The sequence below is a fragment of the Megachile rotundata genome, chromosome 5 (assembly GCF_050947335.1).
Source record: "Megachile rotundata isolate GNS110a chromosome 5, iyMegRotu1, whole genome shotgun sequence".
In the NCBI taxonomy this organism is placed as follows: domain Eukaryota; kingdom Metazoa; phylum Arthropoda; class Insecta; order Hymenoptera; family Megachilidae; genus Megachile; species Megachile rotundata.
Window position 1 is genome coordinate 21,363,471 of NC_134987.1, and position 24,103 is coordinate 21,387,573.

Below are 24,103 nucleotides of genomic sequence, written 5' to 3' on the forward strand. Positions count from 1 at the left end.
TCTCTATACTTTGTATATCATACAAACGATACCATCGCCACAGTGCACCGCACATTTTTAGGTTATATTAGGTTAGGTTGAACCGTACGCGCGTACATTACACGAAAGGATATCGGAAAGAGCCACCTTTAATTACGATAAAGACAATGAAAGATACAATTAATTCCATACAATATGTCTAACGACAAGGCCAGACAAATAGAAGTAAACAACGAAGTAAGTACTTTAACGTATCGTGCATAAAGTACAGAAAGATTTTGAAAAGCTTACGCTTTCGTTGTACTTATTTTGCTTTTTTCAGATTATTTTATTAAGACAATTTGTTCGTCAAGCTCGTATCTGCGTGATAAGTAAATTAGTTAGAGAAGCTAAAAAGTTGCGTGCCCTCCGCGGTAACGAAAAACAATTGGAGAGAAATAAAAACAAAGCGGATAAACTTTTGAAGGAAGTTTTCGCTTTGAAAGACATTAAAGATGACGAGATATCAAAATTTGGAATTATTAATTCCGATAATTTACAGGATATGTTAGAAAATCCAGGTACAGACGATGGAACTAAAGCCATGATCAAAATTGCGCGTTACAAGCATTTAAACGAGAAGATATTGAAATTCAAGGAGAAGTTTCCCGATTACAGAGAGTTTGTTCGCCAAAGGAAAAACAGAGATTCGACGAAAAGGAAAGGAAGAAGTAATTCCGTAGGTAATATCCCGAAAGCGAATCGATTACGAAACGATACGAATACCGTGGGAGTTGCCGCGTACAAGGAGAAGAGGAAAAAGAGGGAAAAGAGGGATACGCGTACCGTCACCGAAGCGAATCATTTCGAACGCGCGGTTTTTCCACAAAACGAAAACGACGACGATAACGATAACGGGCAAGCTTCTAACGAACTATCCGACGAATCGTTGCCACTGAGGAAGAAGCTGGAAGGAAAAGAATCGAAATTGGTCGTTAAAGTGATAAGCAAGGAGGCCGCTGTCAAAAGATTCGTCGAAGTGTTAGGAGAAACAGATACGAAGGAGGAAAGTAACGAACGCGAAGAGAAAGACGTTCGGCGATCTTCGAACGACGCGGTGGAGCGTAGTAAAAGAATCGATGACTTTTTCCTAAGCTTCGACGAAGCCGGCTCAAACGATGCGGTATCCTTCGTAGAGGGAAACGATAATCGTCGTGTTTCCGAGCTCGATCCTCGAGCGTTCGAAGCAGTTCGCGTAAAAAGCAAGGATGGGAAATTCTATAAAGATAATAGGGAAAGACGAGAGAACGGTAGGAAAGCATGGACGGACGGTAATAACGATATTTCTCGTGGGCCGAGTACTAAAAACGTAACGCGATCCGACGAAAAAGAAGATACACGATTCCAGAGAACGTCGAGATTTCCAAAGAGAAACATCGAGAATACGATAGAGACAAAAGACGAAAACCTGCATCCCTCGTGGGCCGCAAGAAAGAAACAACAGGAGATGATGAAGCAAGCTTTTCAAGGAAAAAAGATCAAATTCGACGAATATTAAAAAAAAAAACATGTTGTCCGCTTTATCAAAGCGGTTTCGTTATCCATTATCAAAGTAAAATAAGTAAGTCGTGTCTAATGGACATAATCGTGTGTAAATAAAAGAGAGAAGAAAGGGTAGGACGGTTATAACGTAGAAAGGTTCATTTTCGCCGAGGCCGCAATGCTCTTGTTCTCGAATTCGAATCGTTCATTCGCGTACATATAAACATAATAGTCGAAAAGAGGAAAAAATGCGAGAAAGTAATTACCCTGTTTCGTTTCGTTTGAATTTTTAATCGTAACTCGAAATCGTACAAAACTGGTAGGATCATTTACAAGGTTGCTCGTACATACACTTTAAAGGTGCTACTACTCGATCGAGCATTATCCGCGTCCAGCGCTCGAATAGAATTTCGACGAAATAATCGTCGTACCATGCAGATATTCGGGTAATCTACGCGACATCGTTTCGTTCCAATCGTCACACGATACAGTCTTAGATTGTTCGGCGATCGTCGTCGAACAACTGCCCGCGAACGGACGAGCTCGCAGAATTCGCCAGTCGATCATAACTGATTTAGTATTGAATCGTTTTAATCGTGATAATTAGTATTTGAAATTCTAAAGCGTTAACATACATTTACATATACAACGGTGAACATACTTAGCAGGCAAGACGAAACTCGATTTATCGATTTCGAAGATTTCTCTCGTGAAATTCGCGATACGTCGCAGAGAGCGTAACAGATATTGATTTTTTTTTTTTGTTAAATCTCCAAATAAATGATGCAGGATACGAATAAATGTCGAATCAGTGAACGTGTTCGATCCTTCTCTTTTCCATTTTGCTTGTTTTTTTTAATAACTTGAACGAATTACTTGGAGGATCTGTCTTCCCGTATCTCGAAACAATTTATTTCCGCGTGCGATGGAATTTTCATTCGTAACTCGTTGAAAGTTCGAACGGTAAATAACAGAGTACGTTGAAATTGATACGATGATCGATCGAAATCAAAGAAATTGTGGGATTTAAAGAAAAATGGAAAAACGAATGAAACAGAAGCAGGAGTTTAATCGTAGACAGTGCATCGCGCCTACAGTAGAAAGTAATTCGCAAAAGTTCGTGGGGAGAAACGAATCGTAAATAAATATGTTTGCGAAGATAACGATCGGAAAGTAAAGGTTACATTTGTTCCGTTTTCCATATCAATATGCATAGAACGTAAGAGAATAGTCGATCGTTTAGAGAAATAAAAGGAAGACGCGTAGATCGATTCGTAGAAAGAATCGAGAATGTTTCCGAAGCTGGCGTACTTTCGTTTTCTCACGTTATACCGTATGAAAATAGCTCGAATCGTAATTATTTTTTCTTCGAAAGGGTCCGTTGTTTCTCCGCGTGCATAACGAGCTGAGAATCCACGGGTAATCCTTTTCGCCGACGGACAGCATCTATGTATTTCTTGGCTCTGTTCTCGCTGTCGGGTTTGTCGCCAAAATGAAGGTATTCCTCGTCCGTGGACGGTGTCCAGTAAGGATCCTGTTCGATCACCTGCAACGCGAACAAAGTCGACATAATCGAACGAGAACGTAATAACAGAACGAGCCGATTTCGGTTAATGATACGACGCGAGGAAAAACAACCGATCGGTCGATCGATCACTCTGACAAAAGGCGAAGGAGATAGAGGGGCGAATGTACGAGATAGATCGAGAATCGTGAAAAGATGGTGAAAAGTGGGGAAAAAAGGTGAGATATCGCGCATTCCTTTTACGCGGAAAAACTTGCCTCCCAATGACTGAAAACCAGTTGGGGACTGGCCAACCCGGACGTTTGCGTTCGCAGTTCTCTGGCAAGCTGAAAGCTCTCTGGCACAGGCAACGTAGCTAGTACGCGAAACTGTCCACCGAATCCGAGCGCGCTTTCTGCCGCGATCACACGGCCGTGTCTCTTACCGAATGCTGCGTACAGTTTTCCTGGAAGAAAATCGAAATCGTTACTTCCTCTCCTTTCTTTTCTTTCTAAAACGACGACGGTGAAGTTTCGAGCGTTAGTATTCCTATGAAGAAATACTCGAGCAAACAGCTACGGTACGGTGCTTGCAGATTACGAACTCGCGCCGAATAAACTCTAAAAGCGCTCTTACTTTTACAAATATATGTTTGATCGGCATAACACCGAGATTTATAGGTATGTACGGTAGGTATTGCCGCGAACACGATATTCGTTGAAAAGTCGGACTTATTTTCGTTCGGTCGTTTCGATCACGATAACGTAGCGAACTCGTATTGGCGCGGCGTGGCGCGGCGTGGCGCGGCACAGAATTCAGTTCGTTCAAGGGAACATAGAGTTTCCGGTCGTAGGTTGCGGCACCTGCGCTCACCTGTCCTCCTTCATCCTTCTCTCGTCGTCGCGCCACACACCGTTGCAGCCAAGAATCTGGCATATCTTTCCCCACCGCTATGTCCTTTTTTTCTTTCCGCTTCTTATACTTTTTTTTTTCTTTTTCAGTCGGTCGCGGTAACGTTAACGATCTCGGCAGGCGCGCGCGTGCACCGATACATACGCGCACAATCCGCATTTCCCTCTCTCTCCCTGCCGTAACCTCAACCCTCGAGCATCGGATACAACTCGGATTCCAACGCTGTACAATCCCCGCTTCGTGACCCATCTCGATCTTCCCCACTCTCGGTACGCCGTTCTCGAACTCGAGGCTCGCTTTAAAATCTCCCTCTCCCCGTATCACTTTGCGCCGAGAGTCGGTTCATTCATGCTAACCAGTGGTTCTCCGCTCGATTGATTGCTCGCGATCGCGTTAGAGATCGCGTTAAAACCTTAAGAAGAGTTTCGACGTCGTCTACTTTCGAATACGATATCGTCGAGCGTTTTCAATCGCACGCGTTCCCTATCGCGAACCAACAGATTCGGTTAAACTCTGAATGCTCTGTGAACATATTCTACGCGATACGCTCGATTTCACTCGCTCTCTGTCCGATTCGATCCGATGGCATCCGATGCCGCTCTATTTGTTTTTACGATCGAGAACGAGAATAGGGGCAACGCGTACAGAGGAAAGCATGGTAAGAGGCGGAGAGAAAGACAGCGGTGGGAGTGAATGGATCACGGCCTTAGTCAATGAAACAGCGATTCTCAAACGAAGACGCGTAAATTCTTAAGTACGATCGCCGTTCGTTGTTCCTATCCCTATCCTATCCGTTATTTCAACACGGATACCTTGAATCGAATCTTTCTCGTCCCTGATACCGTATATAGCGATATACGGTATCGTTGCAGCGAACTTTCATTTTTACTAAAACGACAAAATCGATGTCCCACCGAAGCAGCGCATACTAATAATAACGCCTATACACGGTTGAATCGTAAGCTCGTCGAGCAAGTTTCGATTACATCCGAAGGAAACTGACTACGAAAGAGTTGTTTTTCTTTTCGAAGTCAACGAAGGAAGAAAATATCCAGGTACGGGGAAAAAATGATACGAGGAGAATAGGTAAGAGAAAATTGTCGAAAGAAAATTGTAAAAAGAAAGGAGGATTGACGCATAACGCGAAGGACGTGGGAAAAGTGTACGAAAGAAAGGAATAAATAAAGGCAAGGGTAAGAAAGCAAAAAATCGAACACGACATATAGCAGGGTGATAAAGATGCAAGAGGCAGAAGGTAAAAACAGAGAAACGAAATAGGGCACGACGAATCCGAGTAACGAGTACTTACATCTCGATGATGGACCACGCGAGTAAAGGAATAAAGTAAAGCGGAGTAGAATTACAACGGAACGGAATAGAACTAAACTGAATGAAGTGGAACGGAATAGAGTGGAATCGACTCGAGTAGAATGGACTGTACTGGACCGTGGTGAAGTGGAGTTGAGTCGAAGTGGAGTGGAGTGGTATAGAGTGGAAGTGGAGTGGAGTGGAGTGGCGTGGAGTGGCGTAGAGTGGAATGGAGAAAGAAGAAGGGAGTACTCATTCATGGTTTGCCTCCAACTGTTAGAAGTTCAGTCGAACGAATGGAAGAGATTCGCGCGCAGCACGAACGCTGCGAGCCGTTTAAATCTCGGACCGGCTCGAACGATGTCGCGGAACAGAGAACGTAAGACGGTGACGCGTTCTTCGTAAATGATAGAAGGTAGAGAAGGCAAGGACATCGGAAACAGTGTGAGACACGCGTATCTGGACCAAAAGCGAACGTTTTTGTGGGCTGTCGGTGAAACGCGCAATCTTATTTTCTCCCACGATGAAACTATACTTCGAGTAAAGTTTATCTAGTACGATCTATCTATCTAGAAATATCTAGTACGATCGTGTTTCGTGGTAGGCGAACAACTATATATCGTTAATACGATTGTCACGTACCGTATTTACCTTTCTCTCGAATCGATCGTTGAAATCCCGTCTAGATCTCATAGTGGAAATCTCCTATAAATCTGATAGAAATCTCGGCAGAAAAGACACGCAACGGGTTCGGTATCTTCAGGATGAGATTACGATACAACGGCATCGCATCGACCAGTATCGTAAAATATTCTTAACTGTTCGCAACGATGTTCGTAGCGGCTATTATATACGCATCTGCGAATATGCTCTATTCGATGGACGGATAGAGAAACGCGCGTTAATCCTATTATTTTTACGATCGTTATCCGTTTTCTTCGCCGCTAGTCGGTGTTAATCTTTTATAACGAAGAAAAATTTAGGAAAAGAAAGGAAAGGAAACATTAAAAAAGGAAAGAGAAGGGTGCGTGAGAAAGGATGGCCGAGTTGACGTGCTTGCTATTAGCGATGTTCGGGCAGCTGCTCGTTCGTGGAAGCAAGGGTAGTTTTCTTGGCATAGAAATGGACGAAACCGGGCAAAAATTTCTCAACGAATATTTATCCGTCGACGAGGGCAAGTACCTCGGTGAATTGCAGCCGTTTCGAGACACAGCGATCGAGCTCGATCTGATCGATCAAAAGAGGAAGCATCGACCGGTACATCAACCACCGAGAGTTCTCTATCAGATCGGGGTAAGTTCGATTTCGCGCGATACGCGACGATCTCTTCCGCGAGTGAACTTTCGGCAAAAAACATAGAACGTTAAATATTCATCTATCGAAATATTAAAGTCTAATCGTCGACGTAAAAGTACGCGTTAAAAAATTTCGATGCGTTCCTGTCGGTTCGTTCGAAAAGATAATTATCGGTCGAAACGAAAGCATTAACCGACGGGAAGATATTTGCCCGTTATACATATCTCGTTAATGTAATCACGATCGTTTCCCGCAATTTTCCGTAATTCGACGATTAATTTTATTTGATTTTCTCGATCGGCAAAACGTACAGAAAGTTCGCGTGTCCTTTTTTTCGTTTAACCGGTTTGAAGACCGCGTTCGAGTCGCGTGCGTGTGTATCTCGGATACCGAAACATTCGTTCGGATTGTCCATCGACGTACCGACGACGCATCGACGACGCATCGACGACGCATCGACACCACGTGTACATTGCTCGAATACCAGGTGTCATTTTCATCGTGGCTACGAGAGAACCGAGAGACGCGTGAGAACTTCCGGATGGATCGCTCAGCCTTTCCGGTCTCCCTATTATTTCGTTTTAGTTTGCTACCACCGAAGGTTTTGATACGGTCGATCTTCTGGGAATGCCAAGAAAAAAAGGGAACGAGGGAGTGAAAGAAAGGGAAGGAAACACGGGAGGACGGATCGGAACGGAACGGAACGGGACAGAATAAAAGTCTACTCACCGACAAACACGAACAAAGGGCGGGAAAACTGGCAGATAATTTTCGAACATCCGTGGTATCGTGGTGAAATTTAGTCGGTGAAAGTAAGTTTAGCGAAGGATAATGAACGAACGAAGGAAAGAGACAGAAAGGGAAAGGCAAGGCAAAGTGGAGGGAATTTTCGAAATTGAATTCGAGTCGCTCGACGAACGCGACTTAGATCGCGAACGACGCGAGGCGACAGGACGTACGTGATTGCCTCATTCAGTGGATTGACCGACGCCGTTTGAATAGCGCAGTTAGACCAGATGTCTATTCTTCGACGGAGAGGAAAGACGCGTGCATACTTCTCGAGCACGTTATACGAAGCTTCTTCCTTTGCCTCCGCTCGCTCTTTTACCAACTCCGACTCCAACCACTCGACTACTATCTCCCCTGAATCTCCCCTGCCCACCACCCTCCGTTCTCGCGTTTATTCTCTCGTTATTTCTCGAGCATCGCGGAAGCGTCGATCGGTGCTCGCGAAAAATCAACCAACAACCGAACTAGACGCTTCTTTCTCCCGATCGTTTCGAACGTTTTCATCGAACGATGTCGTGTCGTTGCTTTTATTTTTCCTTTTAAAGAACTAACGGATCTGGAATAGGTCGTTCTTCGTCCTGTAGTTAACCGGCTCGTACGTAAATCGAGAAACCGCGGTAAAACGGTCGAGCATTTTCAGGATATAAACGATTCCGCGTGTTTTACGTATATACGCGTTAAAAATCGTCTGCTTATCGAAGAAAACTACTGGAATATTCCGGCAATCGTAAGCGAGAAGCTTCGTAGCTACACTTTCAGTGCACGCGCGTACGGAAAACGAGCAATGGCAATAATATCCTTTCGCCTTTCGATCTCTCGACGCAAGGATCGAAGAGCTCGCGGCACCTATATACTTATCGTCTACGGCCTACGGTATCGAATCGAAAGGTCTAGCAATTGCTCGACGACGAAATAACGTAGCCGCGAAGTTTAGCGATAGGTAGAAGTAGAATAAATTTGTTCGTTCCGTAGGACAGCGAAGACGAGTTGCCCGAGTGCTCGGATCGAAGCGAAGTTTGCAGCAAGGTGGATTTATATGGGTCGCCGTGGGTCGAGAGACAATGTCGTTGTCCGGCTGGTCGAACCTGTCCTAGCAGTCTACACGGGGACGACGGACACACGATAGTCGACAAGACGCGGCAGTACAAGCTCTGCGAGCCGGTCAAGCGTCTTCCTATCTGTCGTTACTTCAAGTTAGTCGATTGTTCGTTCATTCGTTCGTCCTTTGGCCTAAGTAAATTAGATCGAAACGACGCTTCGACGAACGCTTTGACGAACGCGTAACGCGCGTACATATCGAGAACAAGATGGCCGTTTACTGTTTACAGGGACGTGACATGGACCTTAGCTCCTGGAGGGGGCCCGGCGAACGCAACGGTTCAACGGGTTTATTGCCGATGTAGACCGGGCAGCGTACCTTATCTAGTTCGAAGGCAAGCTTACGAGTCTTCCGAAGGAAGTCCACGATTTATCTACGCTTTCGCTTGCTCTCCTCAAAGCGTGAGTCGTCTCCTTATTGAATTTTCTTCGACTTTCATCGCGTCGATTTCGCACGCGTTCGGTTCGGTTCTCGTTTCTCGACCGAAGGATAACGCGAGCCGATCAAAGAAACGACGAAAGAACATACGCGAAGAAGAAACGTTCGATTTCAGAGGCTACGGTGTCAACACAAGGAACCCTGTCGCCTGTTTACGGTGCGAAAAAGACGAAGCTCGCAACTCGAGGAGGTGAACGCTTCGCCGCTGTGCCAATGTCCGAAGGGTCATCGATGTCCTAGACGGCACACGGATCCAGGATCGCTTCCCGCGAGATCCTATTCCGGCGTTTTGGAGATTAAAACTTACAGCGGATATTGCGTACCCACGCAGCCACCCCATTCCGAAGCTGTTTATACAATTTGAAACTGAAACGCGTTGCGTCACGCTCCGCCTCGCCTCGCCTCGCCTCGCCTCGCCATGTCATCTATTTCAATTGCGTACTAGCCATGTACACGGTCGCGGTCGTGGTCGTTCGAACGAAACTTGCCTTACGATTTACGATTCGATTATATCGTAAGCAGCAGCTCTTTCGACAAACGACGAGCGCTGCCTACGTACGCGTCACTGCCAATCATTCTTTAAACTAAGTTCGATGCGATTCGTTCGACGATACATCGTCGGGTTTTCACGCCCTCGGGCATCCAGTGTCGTAACGTCGACGCGACATCTTCTTTTTCTTCTTTTTCTTCTTTTCCTTCTCCCTCTCCCACTCTCTCCCTATTTCTATCCCTCTTATTTATCTCCTTTCTTTAATTTTAATTTTAATTTTAATTTTAATTTTAATTATAATTTTAGTTTTAATTTTAATTTTAAGTTTGTTCGAAACGATAGCTCTCTTAGTACTTTATTCGAGTTGACTTTAACGTTTAGTTGGACCAAGTATCGCGGAAATTGGAAAGTTGCCGACAGACCTCGCTAGGAAATACTTGTTATTTATGATGTCGCGTGATGTTCGTATATTTAAACGCGTTACTAATAACGCATCTATCTATTAACGTTACTGTCAACCAAGTTGTTCGCGAATCTTATTCGGTATCACGTTATATGTTATATTATTGTATATGCGTAAGGTCGTTTTTGTAAATATTCGATTCCCTAAGTCAACGGATTAAAGAAATCGATATTTCTGACATTCTCGTTATTATTATCATCGTCACGCGTTGTCGTCGTTACCAATGCTGATGTTATTTCGCATGTAAAAGAGTAATCATTGAATCGTAAGCGCTGCAGCGATCGATTTCCTTTCGCTCCACAGAATACTTTCGACAGATGTCGTTGGTTTGTTATCTGGTCAGTCAGCAGTTACCATTGGTCATTGGAATCATTCGCGATACGCACATTCTGATTCTCTCGCAAGTTTTTCCAGTTTACAAGTTTTTCGACAACGCATACGTAATCGACCGGATCGACGTGTACGAATAGTAATCGTACGCGTTATCTTTTATAGGTGTCGCTACAGCGTCGTCGAGACATTTACCACGCACGACGCTAGAGGGCTACGAAAAGTGTTTCGCGACCGATACCGGTAGTGTCCAGGTAGGAGCACCTCGCCGCAACATCCGTCCAACGATCGATCGAAATTTTCAACGAACAATTTAGTCGAAAAAAGTATGACGAATAACGAGTTCGGAGAATTAGGTGAAAATTAACGATACGTTTTACGTAGAAAGATAACGCGGAGAGCGCGATTAAAAGAAACGTATCGTTACTCTTGACGCTAGTAACCGGTCAATCGGTCGTAGCCTAGGGCCTAATCGTAATAGATAACGGACGACATAGCCATATTCGGGGCGCGTATGATCGGTGGGTGCCGCGTCGATATGAATGCGAAAATAGTATATTTCGATCGGGTTTAATTAAATAGAACCGCGCGGATGGAGAGCCTTGCAGCGGCTCTCTTCGGAGATCTGGGTTCGAACGGCGATTAACTTGCCAGCCGGATAGATTGTCGACGAGAAACGGAGTGATTTCATGCTCGATATATTTTTCTGGTATCCGATCGAACGCGCGAAAAATACCGGTACCGTTATCGATGCTTCGAATCGTTACTCGTAACGTTGTTCCCAGCAGGACATTATTACGTTTCATCGAAATTACGTTACGATAACTTTCTTCAAAGTTCACGCGACCATTATTTTCTATCGCGATAACGATAGAACGAGCTAACAATCGTGTTTGAAAAAGTTGAGAGATCGTAGGGAAGAGGGAACGATCGAGGGAGACAGACGAACGAGGAAAAAAGCGCGACAAGAAGGACGGAGAAGAAATTTCTCGCGGGACTCGACTCTCTCGAATCTCGATTCTCTCGATTGCTAGTCGTTGCGCTCTCGGCGTCCCCCGTGACGGAACCTCGATTCTCGATTCTCGATTCTCCATGGTTCTCGCGGTTCTCGTGGTTCCGTCCCTCTCCGAAGAAGGGTCGATCGTCGATGTACCGGTACACACGTACAGAGGAACGGCCGGTGGAGGTAGAGCAGAGCAACGTGTAGGTAAACGTAGAACGCGAAGGAAGGAAGAGGATTGGCGGAGATGCGGCTTAGAATTCCACGCATAGTCAAGGGGTTTCTGGTTGGTTGGTAAGTGGGACTAGCCGGGACTCATAGGCAGTATGTCCTCCACGGGAACTCGCAGTCCCATTCGATACTCCGAAACGCGCTTAAACGCGACTTTCTTACTTTTCCTACTTAGTACTCGAATCGTCGTGTCTTCGTAGGTTCGTTTTCCGTTCGAGCGTTACTTTGGTCTCCCGATATTCGATGGAACGGTGGAGCACGACTCTCGCGACTGAAACAGCCCCACGGCTCGAATATCGTTACCGGTAATTCGGCAGAGCCGTGATCGGTAACCACGGTCGCGTTATTTTTCAAACGCGAATCCGACTGGTCGCGATTCTCTCCCGCGAGTTCTCGTGCTAGGAACGAACATTGGTCGGTGTACGTTCGGACGAAAATACCCGATATAACGTTGGCGTTCGTCGTCGCTACAAGGACGCCGATCAAAAGCCGAAAATTAGATCGTGATCGAGTCCGAGATTAAGGCGAAGGTCGACGGTAAGATCGAGGCCCGGATCGATACCTATCCAGGTCATTGTTGAAAGACAAAGGTAAGTCGAGTGGACCGGGTTACTCGGCCGATTCGAAAGATAAACTTTCGAATGGTCGTGATCGATTTCGAATCGATTTCTCGCTTAATCGCGGCCAATTGATCAGCTTGACGAAAAAACGATCACAAACATCGTAATCCTTTCCGAAGCAAATTAATTCACCAGTCGACTGTTTATATTTTGTTGTCGAATTCGATACTCGTTCGTCTCGGGATGCACTGGTTGCGCGTGTCAAGATGAAACTAATTAGATCGCTGCAACCCGCGCGGTTCGAAAACTTTTCCGCTATAAATGACAAGAGCTGCTTTTTGTAAAAACAATACCTTCCAAGAATAATCGTGGGAAGGAAGTAAGACGACCGAGGAAGAAAAGGCGCGAAAAAATAAGAAAACGAAAGGAATATTCAGACGCGAAGAAAATATGCGTGGATAGCTCGCATCGCACCGGCCGAGTGTCACGGTAGATAAGTATGTACACTGTGCACTGATTGGTCGAGCGGATCCTAGTGGTACAACTGCACGCGGCACGGCCTTGAAAATGCAAAGATAACGGCTCGCGAGAAACGTACCAGGTTAACCTAATTTCACCGTATCCGCATGCTGAATTATATCGCGCTATAATTACTACGGCATAGCATCCCGAACGCGAACTACAACTCCAACGCGACTACGACTACATCGCGGCCGTGGCCAGCATCGCTGCCACGACTAACGATCACGACCATGCGAATAAGGAAGCGAGAAAATCGTTGTATCGTCGACCGCGTTCAGTCGCGCGTATCGTTCGCGAACCGATCGCTTCTAAACTTTCGACGAGTTTTCCGATCGAAAACCTGTAACGTTTCTACATCGGGAAGGAAAGAATTATTACTTTTCGGACATTCCGTGGTTGAAACGAGGCCTGTGTTGGTAGGAAAAGGAAAAATCTGTAAATACAGAAGGAAAGAAAAAGAAAAGAAAAGGAAGCGGCGAGGGTCAGGAGCGCGAGAAGGGAAGGGTAGAGGATAGAGGGGAGATCGCGGAGAGATTCGCGGAGAGAGTCGAGCGGAGAAATACACGTGGGCCGACGTGCCACATCGCGGCTCGTTCGTCTTTCGCTGCTCGCCGTTCGTTTTGTTCGGTGTTAGCTGCTCGATTCGCGTGTTTCAATTTCGTGATCGAATCGGATCGGATGAAACGACAAGGAAATCGCTGGAGGTTCGGTCGGTCGACGAAAGAAAATAAAAGAAAAAGCAACGTTACCGTTAAGCAGAGTTAAGGGAGCTCGAACTCTCCCTCTGCGTTCTCCTTCCCCTTGTCACTTTCCTCCCTCCCATTTCACTCTTCTCTACGGCCTACTGCTCTCTTCGATGAAACGGCTCGGCTACTCTCGCGCTATCGCTATACCGCGAAAGCTACGGAGAGACGCGTGAGAAACGAGAGCATCCACGACACGACACGACCAAGACCACGACGACCACGGCTCTCGAGATTCCGCGTCGTTCTCGTATTCCGTACACCGTCCACGGTCACGGCCACGGATCCGCTTCTTCGTCTACGTCTGCTAAACGCGAACGCGGAAACAGCAACGGGATTCGAACGTGCTCTCGTCAAAATGTCCCTTTTACTCGCGGCTCGTCCTTTCATACGTTTCGTTCGTTCGTTTTAGGTCACGCAACGGATATACGTAATCGTTACGGAGCGAAACGCGATAAACTCGCGTTCCTTTCATCTTCCCGTTGATCGGAGAACTCGCCGAGATAATGCAGTCGATTCGAGGCGGTAAATGGTTCGTGGTGATGATCGTTGGAAGCATGGCTTTACCGCCGCAATCGCAGATCGACGTTCGAAGTGCCTTGAAGGGGAAGCAAGCGATATCCGTTCTCGAAATCGATGCCCAGTTGGACGATGCATCTTCGACGATTTCATCGAACGGTAGCAACGCCGTAATCGGCGGCACCGCTAGCGTCGGAAACAGCATCGACGTCGACGTTAACGGTAACAGCGACGACAACGGTAGCGCGAGCATTGCCGCTAACACCGTATCGAAGCCGGTTTCTCCCGATCTTTTCGTTTCGACGATCGACCACGGAACGAGCCCGGCATCGTCCTCGTTAACGCCGAGTTTAACGGATCGCTCCTCTCTCGCCGAAACCTCTTCGACGACCGCCTCGTCGACCGGCCCGACGACCACGAGAACCGAATCGTCGGCAGCGTCCACGGCGACAACGACGATCGCGAAAACGACAGGAACGGCCGGAACAACGAGCTCGGCGGCAAACAGCAATACATGGAACGCGAGTTCGAGCGTGGCTCCCACCGAAACTTCTTCGAGAACGATCGTATCCGGTCAAGACGCGGCTACTTTTCTCTCCGCTTCGAAAAAATCGACCAACAGCTTTAACGAATCGACTACCACACCTGCTTCGATTTCACCGAAGGAAACGCGCGAATCGCCCGGAAAAATTCGCCCGCAAATCAAATTAACCACCACCTACACCAACCTTAGCGAGGTGAGTCATTTATTTTCTTTCCTTTCCTCTCTCTTTTCACCTTCTTCTTCTTTCGTTTTCTCTTCTCCGTTTATACGGAAAAATAGATATTACATCTTACTATAAATAGACGGAATTTCCAAAGGAAGAAAAAATTTGTCGAAAAAAATGGTTGAAGGCGATAAGAAAACGAGCAATTTCAAGGGTTCGCGCGCGATTCGAAAGATCGTGCCGATCCTTTCTACGGGACGAATAGAGTTTCTTTCAATTCGCTCGGTAATCCCATTTCCTTCGAGTTCTTTTAAACGAGCTACGAGTACGCGGCACGTTTCACGCGCAAAGTATAACTGTTCAAGCCATAACTACGTTTAACTATACCACGGGTACCGTAACTACGTTGCTATTAAGCGGTTCAGTTTCACGGCTGAAAGATGTGTCGCGTGCTCGACGACACCGTTCTCGTCCTCCGTTAAACCGTTCGATCGTTCGTTCGCGACCCACCCTCCTCCTCTCTTGGTTAAAATCTCTGCCGATTTAACGGCGAAATCGTTCGATCGAATATTTCATCGATGTTCTTACGGATCCGTAACCCGTTTCCGTCGAATGGGTTTGCATCGATTTCTTTACGATCGTACGTTCTTACGGAGCACCTTGGCGTAACGTTTAGTTTCGGTACAAGATTAATCGCGTCTCAAGATTAATTCTCGTTTTCGCGATGTTCGCAACGGCAAACCTATCGTGTATTACGCTCGAAACATTATACCTTTTCGAACGCCCCCACCGCCGCCCCGGTATATTTCGGTCTGTAGTCAGTTTGTTCGAAGAGTACGCTTACGCGTGAACAAGAAGAGAAAAAAAAAAACGAAAGTCGATTCGCTTCGGTCGCGCGTTACGAAGAAGGAACGTTATCGAAATATTCAGTCTTCGAAAACGTTCCTTTGCCTGGCCAAGAACAAGGCTTTTCGAACGAAAGAAGCGCACGAGCGTTTCGAATTCTCCCAGCATTCCGCGTTCCTATCGTTCTGATCGAGCTGCTCGACGATACGCGGCGTGTCGCATCGATAATCGAAAATCGAACATCAAATATCGAAGATACGACAAGGACGAAGGAGTTTTCGCGGAATGCTCCAATTTTTCCAGCATCTCGACTGGAACTCGAATCTTCCGATTCGTTATTAAACGGTACCGTTCAAAGTTTTCTTTTTTAGGAGATTGTCACGAATCGTATTGCTCGTTTTAGCATTCGTAAATGAGGGCAAGCGTTCGTGACCGTGACGCCTAGCGTGAATCGAGCAACGTTAATATCGGTAGTGGAACGTGACGATACCAAAACGAGCAGAACGATGCAAAAATAAAAGAGTAAAAGAGACATTGAACGACTTCCTGTATAACTCGCCAAGATAACATTTGGTCGGCTGTTTTACGTTCGATCGATACTGCCGCGTTCCGAGTTGTAAATCGGAAGAAAAGCGTGCGATCGAGATCTCGTTGAAATTCGTGCACCCGTGATCACTGTTCGGAACCGATGCAGCCGCGAGCGTTAAAAAATCGCGAAACAACGTTGTCCTTGGAAGTTTCGTCGCTCGAAACGGAATGTGCGATCAGTTGGCGAAAAAGATTGAAAAATATTGAAAGTTTGAGTAGTCGGTGAAACGATTATCCGTCCGCAAGGTTTTCAGAATCGGAAATCTATCGGCGTCGATATTACGGTCATAATAATACGGTGTCGGTCCGTAATAGAGACCGGGCAAGCTCGTGGTTCTCTCGAACCGCCGTTCCGCGGCAACACTCGCAATCGCGGATTCACCACTCTCGCAGATTCTCGTTCGGCCATCGGCTCTCGGCGATTCCGCTCTTTCATTTTTCATCTTTTTTGTTCGTTGCTTCTTCTTAACCGTTCCATCCGATTATTCTCTTTGTTTCACGGTTTGCTCGTTTTCTTCTTTTCAATTACCGCTTTATTACGAAGACACGATTCGTTGCAGACCAAACGAACTCTACAGGGAGGTAATCAAAAATAAAATAGAAAGAGAAAGAGAAGTAAGTAAGTAAGTATGCATGTATATGTATGCATGCCTGTAAGAACGGAAGATAGGAAGGAAGTAAGTAAGGAAGAAAGGCAGAAGAGAAGGAGAATGACCGGTTACGCGCGGCATGACGAATCGACGATCCGAAGAATTTACCAACGATTCGAAGCGTAGGGTGTCGCTTAACGAACGAACGATACGAAAGATTCTTCTTATAGAATAATACTCTAAATACTTGCTCGTGTGAATGAACTGATCATTTAATTCGTCGCACAATTTACAGACAGGCGTACGATTACCGGAAGGTGCGAGCGCGGCACTCGCGAAGCCGACCAAATATCATTACTATCCGCACAATCAACACATCTACCTGTTACCGGAGTGCGCGGTTCAGCAAGTCTGCAACGCGGTTTACGTTAGATTGAACTTTACTCAGCCACTGTGTGCCTGTCCAGGAAGGTACCGCGACCCTTGCAGCGCGTCTCTCGACAGCGACGACCTCCACACTACGGAGCTGGTCACCGACCCTCGAACCAAGGTTAGTCGCCTTTCCTTGCCTTACTTTGCTTTCCTTTCCTTTCCTTTCCCTTCCTTTCTTTCGCTTCGTTTCGCCTCGCCTCACCTAGCCTCACCTTCTCTACTTTACCGATACATTTCGTTATCCTTGCGGGAATAGGTCGTTGTTCTTAGAAAACAAATACACCAGCGATTCGACATCGCGGACGAATTTTATCACGGATTTTGCTCGCAAAAGAAAAAAAGAAAAAAAAAAGAAAAACTAATAAACCAATAAATAGATAGATAAATACGCGTACACGCGTTATGTAGGATCGTGGAACGAAAGAATCGCGTAGGCGGTTCGAGGCGAAAGCTAATTTTCTCTCTACTGGCGGAAACGGTTCTCCGCCATTTTTACTCTGCTGCTTTCTTTCGCGGATCAAGCGATAAAACGTCCAACAACGTTTGCTCGCGCTTTTACCCGTTAACACTCGCTAATACTTTGTCAGCGCTCGCGCGGCGTCGAAAAGTATTATTCTATCGTTGCGTCGCGTTCGCGAAGAAAGTCAAAACGTACGCGAAAGAATTTAAGAAGAAGCGATAAAGAGTAACGGCGAAAAGCTCGCCAGGCTAGAACGCGGTGAAAACGCAAGAAATGCTCACTCACTTTCAACTCGCGTAACGAGTTTTCGAAACTTCTTTTCACGGAGAGACGGTACGTACAGCGAATCCGTTCATGACCGGTTACGATCGAAACGCGATACTTGTCCCAAACGAAAACAACGACAGATTTGTAAGAAACCGGAAGACCTAACATATTTTCCTACGACCGTTGGAAAGATTTTGAAACATATTTCAATCGAACATAGTTCGCGCCTCGATCGTTGTGGTGTCGTAGTGTCGATTAACCGAACGTTGGTTGGTTTAGGCTTTGACGTTGGTGAAAACTTGCGAGCCAGTAGCCGAAATGCGCGAATGCAGAACACCGAGGGATTGGTCTCTTCTCGCGTTACAAAACGTGCGAACAGGAAAGTCTCATTATCTCGTGATATGCCGTTGCCCCGACGCCAACATACTCGGTAAGTAAAAGCCGAAACGTGGGAAACGTACTTAACGGGTTGGCACAGAATGGAGAATGGAGAATTTTGTCGATTATCGTGTCGTAGAAGGTCCCATGAGCCACGATCAACCGACGTACGCCAGTGTACCAGGGATTCGCGTTTACGGAATGATGTGCGTGCAGGGAAGCCGAAGAGGAAGACCGTTGCGATACGCGCGCAGTCTCCCAGGTACACGCGTAGACTTTCACGATTCGTTGCTCTTACGAATTCGCCGGTAATCGGTTAGACGATTATGCGATTCTTCTGCCCACAGATCGGCCGAAAAGCGAAACTAACAAAGACTCCGTGCCGAGCGAGAACGAGCAAGACAACGAACGGTTAAACTTCCCATGGTACAAAGTACAATTATTGATGAACACGGCCGTCTGGGACTAAAACCATCGTTAATCGAATTTTCAACGACGCAACGATGAAAATATCGTTCGAATTTTCTTCGAAATCCGTTCAAAAACGTTCGACCTTGTATTTATTAAACACGTACTTTCGCTTCGCTTCGCTTAGCTACCCTTCGTTTAGAGCAACTCCTCTTTATTTTACTCTCATTCTTCTTCTTATTTTTACTCTTATTTACGTCATAATTGTAACTACGTCATAATATATCTGTATACTCGTACACGATCGAATTCGAATGAGACAAGGTAAAAGGTAAAACTCTATTAACGGTTAAACTCTATAGGGATCGCTTTCCGATAGAGCTGCGAATTTACATTAACGGAATAGTAAATTCGTGGCTCTACCATCCAAGAAATATATCGGGAATCGCTACGGATCCACGGCGCAACCGTACGGCGTTAGGTTAAGAAAGTAACGCCCGCCTTTCATTCGATCGAACGAAAGAAGAATCTGAAGCCGACACGGTAAACAAGTTCCAAGTTTACGTTAAGAGGGCAACAGATGGTTCAGGAATCGTTAAAACTATATAATATTTTCACGATCCGCGATCACAACGTTGCGACGTAGCTCTGTATTAGATCCACGATGCCACGGAATCGCGTACTCGAACAAAAGCAATTGCGAAATAGTCTGGAACGGTTGAAAAGTTGGAATCCGAAATACGCTCGGGACAATACGCCGTAACTGCGTCGAGAATAAACTCGTTGAGAGTACGCGATTCTTCGTAAAAGTATTCCGATTGTAACGAGTTCGAATTATTCCGTCAGTTGCTCGATCGATTACGATAACGTATACATGCGCAGAATATGAAGTATTAAGTAACGCAACATATTTTCGTGAATCCGTCCGGCAGAGATAGATTAAATAGCGTGAAACTCGGGAAATTTGTAAAATTATAATATTATAAACGATCCAACTAAAGGAAAGTACGATGTTTTTCCTTAATTTCATCGGCAAAAATCAGAAACGACGAGTATTCGTTTCGCGAAGAAGCGCGTTTACACCTCGTCGCTGGGAAGAACCGCTGTTCGGATGGATTTAACCGCAACTCCGCGACCGCTACGATTGCTGCGGTCGCGGAATCGTTTTACCTTAATGAAGAAACGCGCGATATAACAGCGTATTCGCTACAAAATATACGCCGACAAATAAATCCGCGTAAAATATACAGTAAATTTGTAAACGTCGCACCAAATCGACTTACCCAGTACGTCCGAATTGACCAGAACGCTGCAGGTATACATCGGTGTGACTAGTCGAGGATGCCTGGAGTTAAACGCGCGGCGACAAACTTCTTTGAACGTCGATATCAAATGACCATCTGCGTGACTCTGAGTTTGCCCGTTACTTTCGCTACCGACACACGCGTTATTTCTTCTTCAGTATTCGATTATCTTTGCTTTAGACAACAACAACAACGAGAGCAGAAGAAAAGTATGGAGAAAGAAAAATATCCTACCTGCCGGAGTCTCGATAAATTTCCCATTTCTTCACGACGAAACAAACACCCGTCATAGGTTCTTCGCACAAAGGACCGGCAAACGTCGCCAGCTGGAAACCATTCACCATTCCGCTTTCGTATCTAGTAGACGAGAAACATCGTTACGCGATTTCTTCGAGCGTGCGAACTTTTTCGAACCTTTCTCTATCTTTCCTAGAGACGCAAACGTCTGTAACGCGCGAGAAACGATCGAAGCAAAAATTCCGACCGGGCTAACGAGCTGACTCGATTATTTCGATCGGATAAAATGTCATAGGAAGACGCGTAAATCGTTGAAATTTTTTATTCGCGAAATACTCACGAAGCGCGTGGATCGCTCGATTTTCGGTGTCCCTCCCAAAACTTTCGTTGCTTATAGTCGGTTTCGTTCAGCAGAACGTTAGAGCCGCAGTTCCTTGGCCCGAACGACCATATCCGATCCAACGTATCTTTTTCTCCAGCTTCGCGAAAAGCAGCCGCTAACTCGCTCTTGAACGACTCCAATTCCCTTTGCTTCCTTTCGGACATCGAGCGCGTCGACTCGTCGGTCCTATCTTTTTCCGTTTCGTTCGCCTTTTCCGACAACGATTTACCGTATCGGTAATAGAGCGCCTTTATTAAATCCGCCTGCTTCTCCAAGATCTTGGTCACTCGCTCCGGCAAAGGTCTCGCGTCGACCTCGAAATAACAACGTCGATCGGCAGTCCAGCCGGCGAAACAGGATTCTTCGATCTTCTTCTCGATCGCCTCGTTCACCATGTCCAGTTTCGGAGGCGGCACGACAGTTTCCCTGAATTGTACGATAGGCTCCGATACGTTCATCTCGACTTTCGCGTACTTGCTTCTCAAGTCCTCCAAGCATCTCTCCAGGTGTACCTCGCCGGCAGTGCTCAATACGATCTCTCCGCTTTCCTGTATGTGAACGAGCGCGCAAGCGTCCGCCTGGTTAAGCAATTTCAAACCGTTTATCAGCGCTTGCAAATCGTTCGAGTGTTTCGGTTCGAGCGCCACCCGCATTATAGGCACGCCGAGCGAAGTTAGTTCCGCGAACGGTGGACAAGCGACGGTCGTTGAAAGAGTGGCCGTTTTCAGCACGTGTTCCTCTAAATCGCCTATCCCGAATACGTTACCGGCGGACACTTTATCCGTCGCTTCCAATTCTCTTCCCATCAAAAGATACAGCCGTTGCACGGTCACCTTGGTCACGTGTCGTCCTGGTCGCAGATCTTTCAACGTCACCTTCTCCTCGGCCATTGGCTCGCCGGCTCGCGCGCGTTCCAGCGCCTCGCGAGGATCGTGTTTCGGCCCCAGAACGAACACCGTGCTTCCTTTCCTCAAACACCCGGAATAAATTCTCGCGAACGCTATCAACGCGCTTTCCGAACTTTCCTCTTCCTTCCGTTCGTTCGACTTCTCTTCCAAACACTTGTCCAACGATTTATCCTCGGAATTCGAACGATCCGTTTCGGCCACCTCTGTCCGTTCTTCTCTCTTCGCTTTCTCCGCGTGTTTCATTCGCGCCATTTGCCTCCGCTCCGCCAACTCTTCCGGGGTTAACGGTTTCGGTTTGTTCTCCGGCAACGCTTTCTTCTCGATGGGAAACATTTTCGATACGAACACGATCACGGGTGCGTCCTCGGATGGGTCGCAAGCCAGAAACGCTGCCTTCAATTGTCGCGTTTCGTCTGGCAGCGTCGAATAATCGAAATTGCCGCTCAACAAACGTTCCACCTTTTCGGAGGACAAACTGTCGGGTGCCGGAACTTTCTCGCAGATCGCCTCGAGACAAGCGTCGGCCAAAGGCAACCACTGAGAGCAAACGGCTCGCAACTGAGCCTTGCTATCGGTATGCCTTAAATCTCTGCTCGTTAATTTGATATCCAATCGGTCGGCCATCAGAGCCACCTTTTCCCTGTCCTTTCTCACCGTGATCGTTTCGTACAACGCCCAAATGTTCTCCAATATTACCTGAACGAACAGCGGTTTCTTCGCTTTTTCCTGAGCACCTTTCATGATTCTTTTCGTCTTCGAATTCACGTAATAATCTCCCCAAAGCGTCTTCGATAATACCTGTTCGCTAAAACCCAATTTCTTCGAAAATATCCTGGCGAATTCTTTCACGCCGAATCCCCAACCGTCCGTGGCGCTGGAAAACAAAACGTTCCCTTGATCGGGAGAAAAGTATAAACCGGAATCGTCTATCTCGTCCAATGCGGACTGCCATTCGGCGGTCAAGAAATTTTTATCGCCGACCCTCTCTTCGCTCTCTTTTCTTCCCTCCACTTTTTCCTCTCGTTCCATCACGTCGCTGGCAAACAGTTCGCCCATTACCGCGTTTACTTGCTCCAAAACTTGACTCAGATGCATGTACGCGTCCAACGGTGACAGTTTCATTTCCGTGATCAGTCTATCGACTTTGTTCAATACCAAAATCGGTTTCAACCCTTCCGCGTACGAAATCGAGAGCGCGCTTCGAGTTTGCGGACACACGCCTTCTACCACGTCCACCACGATTATCGCGCCGTCGCAAAGCCTAACCGCCGTTGAAACTTCCGAAGCGAAATCCACGTGTCCCGGAGAATCTATCAAGTTGATGCAGAATTGCTGTCGGTGATACTCGTAATAAAGGCTGATGGAACTTGATTTCATCGTAATTCCTCTTAATTGCTCGTCCGGACGGCTATCCAAATATCGTAGTTTCCCAGCCAGTTTACTAGAAATGATTCCATTGTTGGCAACCAACGAGTCCGCCAACGTGGTCTTTCCATGATCGACGTGAGCCAATATACAAATATTTCTTACGTTACTAGGATTACTTTGAATATCGATTAACTTTTCTCCGCCAACAAGTCGCATCCTGCGATTCTATGTCCCAAATATATCTTCCGGATAATCTGTGCTACTGTCTACGTCTCCACCTCGGTCCTTGCCTCTGCCTGCTCTCCCGAATGTGGTTGTACCTGTGTGCGCGCGTTAAACGCGGTGCGAATATCCAACTGAAATCTTTGAAATCGCAAAACAAATCGTTAATGACCTTATCTAATTTAACCACGAAACAAGATATAACGTAAATTCGTTAAAAATCGAGTTTCGATGTACCAGAGATTTTCGTGCGAGATGCGCGTCTAAATATATTAACTTTTAATAGTTACGCTATTAAATAGTAAACACTATTTCACTTTATTCTGTTTCCAAAACACGTAACGTTCAACGAACAAGAGGATATATCGTAGCCGTGTTGGCATCGTCTTCGTCTTGCCCAGCATGCCACTCGTTTCGACCACGTAATCGCCAATGATGACAATGACGACGACGTCGACCAATTATTCGTCAACGATCGACCGTTCAACTTGCTCTTTCTTCCGTCGATCTCACCGAGCGTATATTCGACGAGCCAAAAACCTGCTTCACGCTTTTCCTTATTATTGTAGGTTAGGATCATCGATGAAACGCGATCTCGTCCACCGACTAACCTTATCTTCGGCTATTTTTCTTCGTGAATAAAACAAAACGCTGCTCAGACTTTTAACAAAATATTAACTTTTGTTAACGAAGCATTCTCTGCGAATCTATCGACTAATCAAAAGCCTAGCTTAAATTTAATGCCTTATCAATTGATTGACTATGGCTGATACGATATATCGATGTCTCGATTCTACGTATTTTTCGACTCTAATCTCGATACGTTCGATAGTTATTTCGATGCACCGATACCACCTATGCCTTCGATTGCGATATAATTATCGACATTTCGATACAACCGCTGAATTTCGAACCAATTTATTATGCATATTATACTTATTCCTGTACTAAAACATTATACTCCTATTATATGGCACGACTGATTATGTTTTGCACAATCACCGGATATAATAGGTTCAAATTTCTCACGATGTTCTACGAATCCGTTTATATCGAAGTTATATTGAAAATATCCAAGAGATTATCGAACGTCGTTAAACGGTTAAAACGTTTCAAAGAATACTCAAAATATTAAAATAAATAAATAATTTGTATACGTGCGTATACATAGGTACAGAATTTTGTATAATTACGAAAATCTCTCTTTATGTCTACGCAGTATAAGCGCGGCACTGCCATCCATAACACGTTGTAAGACCTAAGATAGGTTCCCTGACTATTTTTTCGTTCTCTCTCACTCTC

General features: G+C 45.9%; 4 protein-coding genes across 12 annotated transcripts; 3 read left to right on the forward strand and 1 right to left on the reverse strand.

Moving 5' to 3' along the window:
- The first annotated feature begins 8 nt into the window (after nucleotides 1-8).
- On the forward strand, nucleotides 9-2,316 carry LOC100875376 (uncharacterized). The gene is made up of 2 exons (XM_003703278.3): nucleotides 9-216; nucleotides 302-2,316. The coding sequence occupies exons 1-2, from the start codon at nucleotides 175-177 to the stop codon at nucleotides 1,514-1,516; spliced, it is 1,257 nt and encodes a 418-aa protein (XP_003703326.1). The 5' UTR covers nucleotides 9-174; the 3' UTR covers nucleotides 1,517-2,316.
- LOC100875270 (elongation factor-like GTPase 1) lies at nucleotides 1,771-23,873 on the reverse strand. 8 transcript variants are annotated; one of them, XM_012285116.2, is made up of 5 exons: nucleotides 22,742-23,873; nucleotides 20,262-22,652; nucleotides 19,919-20,041; nucleotides 19,664-19,836; nucleotides 1,771-3,046 (listed from the first exon to the last, which is right to left on the reverse strand). In XM_012285116.2, exons 2-5 carry the CDS (start codon nucleotides 22,586-22,588, stop codon nucleotides 2,592-2,594), a joined length of 3,078 nt encoding a protein of 1,025 aa, XP_012140506.1. In that variant the 5' UTR covers nucleotides 22,589-22,652; nucleotides 22,742-23,873; the 3' UTR covers nucleotides 1,771-2,591. The 8 variants fall into 8 exon arrangements, with proteins under 8 accessions (XP_012140506.1, XP_012140504.1, XP_076387686.1 ...); XM_003703277.3 differs by adding an exon at nucleotides 3,283-3,470 and having other exon boundaries at nucleotides 2,708-3,046; nucleotides 19,664-19,812; nucleotides 20,262-23,873; XM_076531572.1 differs by adding an exon at nucleotides 3,283-3,470 and having other exon boundaries at nucleotides 2,708-3,046; nucleotides 19,664-19,833; nucleotides 20,262-23,873.
- aos (protein argos) lies at nucleotides 3,696-9,977 on the forward strand. The gene is made up of 4 exons (XM_076531597.1): nucleotides 3,696-6,517; nucleotides 8,282-8,502; nucleotides 8,638-8,809; nucleotides 8,962-9,977. The coding sequence occupies exons 1-4, from the start codon at nucleotides 6,263-6,265 to the stop codon at nucleotides 9,208-9,210; spliced, it is 897 nt and encodes a 298-aa protein (XP_076387712.1). The 5' UTR covers nucleotides 3,696-6,262; the 3' UTR covers nucleotides 9,211-9,977.
- On the forward strand, nucleotides 11,455-19,383 carry dsx-c73A (doublesex cognate 73A). 2 transcript variants are annotated; one of them, XM_076531586.1, is made up of 6 exons: nucleotides 11,455-11,950; nucleotides 13,598-14,441; nucleotides 16,731-16,985; nucleotides 17,874-18,024; nucleotides 18,112-18,234; nucleotides 18,320-19,383. In XM_076531586.1, the coding sequence occupies exons 2-6, from the start codon at nucleotides 13,692-13,694 to the stop codon at nucleotides 18,439-18,441; spliced, it is 1,401 nt and encodes a 466-aa protein (XP_076387701.1). In that variant the 5' UTR covers nucleotides 11,455-11,950; nucleotides 13,598-13,691; the 3' UTR covers nucleotides 18,442-19,383. The 2 variants fall into 2 exon arrangements, with proteins under 2 accessions (XP_076387701.1, XP_076387702.1); XM_076531587.1 differs by lacking the exon at nucleotides 11,455-11,950 and having other exon boundaries at nucleotides 12,910-14,441.
- Nucleotides 23,874-24,103: the final 230 nt, after the last annotated feature.

Coding starts and splice junctions, on each gene's coding strand:
- LOC100875376 (XM_003703278.3), top strand. CDS start 175: ATGTCTAACGACAAGGCCAGACAAATAGAAGTAAACAACGAA. Junction 217..301: donor AAATAGAAGTAAACAACGAA/GTAAGTACTTTA, acceptor TGCTTTTTTCAG/ATTATTTTATTAAGACAATT.
- aos (XM_076531597.1), top strand. CDS start 6,263: ATGGCCGAGTTGACGTGCTTGCTATTAGCGATGTTCGGGCAGCTGCTC. Junction 6,518..8,281: donor GAGTTCTCTATCAGATCGGG/GTAAGTTCGATT, acceptor TTCGTTCCGTAG/GACAGCGAAGACGAGTTGCC. Junction 8,810..8,961: donor TCGCTTGCTCTCCTCAAAGC/GTGAGTCGTCTC, acceptor GTTCGATTTCAG/AGGCTACGGTGTCAACACAA.
- dsx-c73A (XM_076531586.1), top strand. CDS start 13,692: ATGCAGTCGATTCGAGGCGGTAAATGGTTCGTGGTGATGATCGTTGGA. Junction 16,986..17,873: donor TCACCGACCCTCGAACCAAG/GTTAGTCGCCTT, acceptor TGGTTGGTTTAG/GCTTTGACGTTGGTGAAAAC. Junction 18,025..18,111: donor CCCCGACGCCAACATACTCG/GTAAGTAAAAGC, acceptor ATCGTGTCGTAG/AAGGTCCCATGAGCCACGAT.
- LOC100875270 (XM_012285108.2), bottom strand. CDS start 22,795: ATGCGACTTGTTGGCGGAGAAAAGTTAATCGATATTCAAAGTAATCCT. Junction 19,837..19,918: donor ATTTATCGAGACTCCGGCAG/GTAGGATATTTT, acceptor CGAATACTGAAG/AAGAAATAACGCGTGTGTCG. Junction 3,047..19,663: donor GGTCAATTCGGACGTACTGG/GTAAGTCGATTT, acceptor TTCGCGTTGCAG/GTGATCGAACAGGATCCTTA.